Source organism: Lepus europaeus, chromosome 5, assembly GCF_033115175.1.
Source record: "Lepus europaeus isolate LE1 chromosome 5, mLepTim1.pri, whole genome shotgun sequence".
NCBI lineage: Eukaryota > Metazoa > Chordata > Mammalia > Lagomorpha > Leporidae > Lepus > Lepus europaeus.
The window spans coordinates 109,753,973-109,757,279 of NC_084831.1; the positions used below are offsets into that span (position 1 = coordinate 109,753,973).

General features: G+C 58.5%; 1 protein-coding gene across 1 annotated transcript; it reads right to left on the reverse strand.

Annotated features, from left to right (window-relative positions):
* Positions 1–1,405: 1,405 nt before the first annotated feature.
* NHLH2 (nescient helix-loop-helix 2) lies at positions 1,406–1,813 on the reverse strand. Its single transcript, XM_062193505.1, has one exon. It carries the CDS (start codon positions 1,811–1,813, stop codon positions 1,406–1,408), a length of 408 nt encoding a protein of 135 aa, XP_062049489.1.
* Between the last annotated feature and the right edge of the window lie 1,494 nt (positions 1,814–3,307).

Sequence of the window (3,307 nt, forward strand, 5' to 3'; positions counted from 1 at the left end):
TGGATAGCAGATGTGGTTTTTTTTCTCATCTCTAAAATACACTCCTTGCTTTAAGAGTTTCACAGCTGAGAACATGAAACATTATCAAGTTAAAGACTTTTCTTTTTGGTTGTCACAGAGGAAAGTAGTTCTGATTTTTTTTTTTTAGGAAAATAACTTAATTTCCTAAAAATCATCCCACACACAAACATCACACACACACATACAAAGAAGCTACTCTCCATATAAACGGTTGGTAAAGTACTTTTCAGACATAACTACAGATAAGAATAACAACACTTACTTTTTTAGAAAACTGTAATAGTGGAGTGCTAGTGTTGCTGATCTCACAACAAAAAGGAACTTTCAAGAACAAACATCTTAATATATAAAATATGTTTAGAAACAGGGAAAAGTGGGAAAGTTGTTGTACAAGTGCAATATAATTAGAGCCAAAAAGAAAGACCACAGTATAATCTTAACAAACACGTAAAAAGTTGGACATAATTATTCCACAGGAAAAAGTGTAAACACTCGACTATAAATAACTTGGCACAGCGTATCCAAAGTAAAATTATCACCACTCTGAAAAATAAACGTCTTGAAAAAAATACTCTACTCTTCTAACATAAATAAAAATAGGTCGTCTTTTTCTAACTGCACCTATGGGTCCACATATTTAAGGTCACAAATAGATGTTTTTGGATATATAAAGGGGCACTTCGCCTGAAAAAGCAATCCGATATTAAATATTCCATTTAAATATGGATTTTCCTGTCTACAGTAGTGTTACATCTTGGGGCTCAAGTCTCCCCAAGTTCAAAGCCTCCCACAGTGAGTCTGTTTTCAGCCCGTCTTTTTTAACCTCATCAAATAGTCAAGGTTTGTTTTATTTGGATTATAACATAATCGATCTTCTCACGAAGGAGCGGACAGTGTCCTGCCCCACCCTTCTGTGCCCGAATCTCTGTTCGGGAGATTCCCTCCTTCCCAGGGTTGGGTGATTTGTCAGTCAGAGAAATTCCAGACAGCCTTTGCTCGGAGCTTCTGCCCTCGTTCTTAAGATCTGTGGGAGGCTCTGAACGCACGGCCTCCACGCACCAGGTTAAAGCAGCGAGCCTTCCAGCGAGCTTAAACCCGACGCTCCGCTGGGACCTGCCGGAGCTTCTCCCCGCCCGGGAGGTCCCGCCCGCCCAGGGCTCCGCGGCCAGCCCCACCTCCCGGTGCCCGAAGCCTTTCCTCGCGGCCCGGCTGATCAGAGAGAACAGGTGGCCACCTTCTTCCTCCGGCCAAGTCTCTGGCGCCCGCCGCCCCGCTGCACCGCCACCGCCACCGCCACCGCCACCGCCACCGCCTCCGCCACGCCCGCGACGGCCGCCCCAGGTCGACTGCGCTTCGGGGGCGCGCGGACAGGCGGCCCCCTGCCCTACACGTCCAGGACGTGGTTGAGATAGGAGATGTAGCAGATGGCCAGGCGCAGGATCTCGATCTTGGAGAGCTTCTTGTCCGGGGGCAGCGTAGGCAGCAGCTTGCGCAGCTCGGCGAAGGCCAGGTTGAAGGCCTCCACGCGGATGCGCTCGCGCGTGGCGTGCGCCGAGCGGTACTTGGCCGTGGCGCGCCGGCGGCGGCGCTTCTCCTCGCGGCTCAGCTGCTGCGGGTGCGGGTAGAGCGCGGCGCGGCTGCCGCCCTTGCCGTCGCCCTCGGCCTCCTCCACGGGCTCCAGGTCCGACACGCTGCCCAGCACCTTGGCGTCCGCGCCGCCCAGCGACTCCGGGTCCGAGTGCGCCGAGCTGGGGTGGTCCGAGTCGGCGGCTTGGTCCGGACTCAGCATCATTTTGGAGGCTGGAGGGTGGAGGGGAGTCAGAGAATCAATCAGTGAAGGGACTCGAGGGGGTCTTCTTCGCCGATGGCGGGTGGCAGGCAAGGGCCCACCACGCCGGACTCCCGGCCGCGCGCGTCCCGGCGCCGCCTGCACCCCCTCCCCGCGGCTCGGGGCCCGTGGCGCGGCCCCAGCGGCATCCCGGCCCCGACGCCCTGCACCTGCAGGAGGCCAAGGCCGGCCGGTGGCCCTGGGTCTGGCGGACGGCGTGAGGGCCGCGGCTGGGTTTTTGTGCTTCCTGCGCTCTTCCGCCTCCCTCCCTCACTCCGTCCCTTCCCCAAACAAACGGGCGATTCCCCACGACGAACACGGCTGCGTGTTCTAGCGGCCGGGGAGCGTTTCGCGCCCCGGGCGGCCTCGGGCGAAGCAGCCTCGGAGCCTCGGCGCCTCAGGGGCTGCGAGCGGGCAGGGAGCCCGCGGCCCGCTCCGCAATCATAAAGAAGCGACTACACACCCACCCACACCCACCCACACACACACACACACACGCGGAGGAGCCTTTCAAAGGAAAATTGACTACGGTGCCCTCGCAGACTCCCGGAGCACCATCTGTCACACAGACGGCCGCACGCCTAGGGGACCTGGGGACGCGGCGGCGTGGGCTAAGACAATGCCAGGCAGTCTGGCGACCGCCTCGCGGGAAAAGGCCGGCGGCCGGGTCGCTGCAGGGGAGGGCGGCGGCAGTGGCTCGGCGGCCGGCCGGGATCGGGCAGTCCCGGGAAGGCCAGGCCGAGGCCCGGCGTGCGTGCCCTCCAGAAAAGCCGCCGGCCCGCCTCCTCCCGGGCGCCGGGGGCACGAGCTGCTCGGACACGCGGGCTGCGGGGCCACGGGGCCTGCGGGAGGGGAGAGGCAGCCTCCCGGGCCGCGCGCACGGCCGGCCAGCGCCGGCAGGGAGGCCCCGGCCGCGGACGTGGAGCCCGGGCGGCGCGGGGCGCGCAGTCGCCCGCGTCGGCGAGGGGTCGGAGGGGTTTGCTCGCAGAGAAACAAAAGCCAGGGACTGCGTGATCGGTCCTCAGCGCCGCACTTGCTCTGAGTGGATTGGGCTCCCAAACGGCTTTCAGCTGAGTGAGGGGGGAAAACAGGTCCTCTAAGGCCAAATAACAAGGAACGCCCAAGCCAGCGGCGTGTGACTGCCCGCGGGCTTTTCCCGGGTGGCTCTGTGTGGAGAACAACTTGCGAGGACAGAAATAAACGGGCGAGGGATGGAAAATCACAACGAGACACCACATGGTTGTAGTTCGGACGAAAAGTTCCTGGCTGCCCTGCAAGCGTGTTATGTTCTCAGGATCCGTTTTTAAAATATTCATGAATAGTACCCCGCTCACGCCAATCATTTCTTCAACTATGGACCGAAATGCATCCAGCAATGCGGTAGGAAGACTCCGACTTAGTTTCAAGCCAGAAAGAACGATTGGAAGGGGTTCTTACCTTGCAAACGCCTTTTCGATA

Coding starts and splice junctions, on each gene's coding strand:
- NHLH2 (XM_062193505.1), bottom strand. CDS start 1,813: ATGATGCTGAGTCCGGACCAAGCCGCCGACTCGGACCACCCCAGCTCG.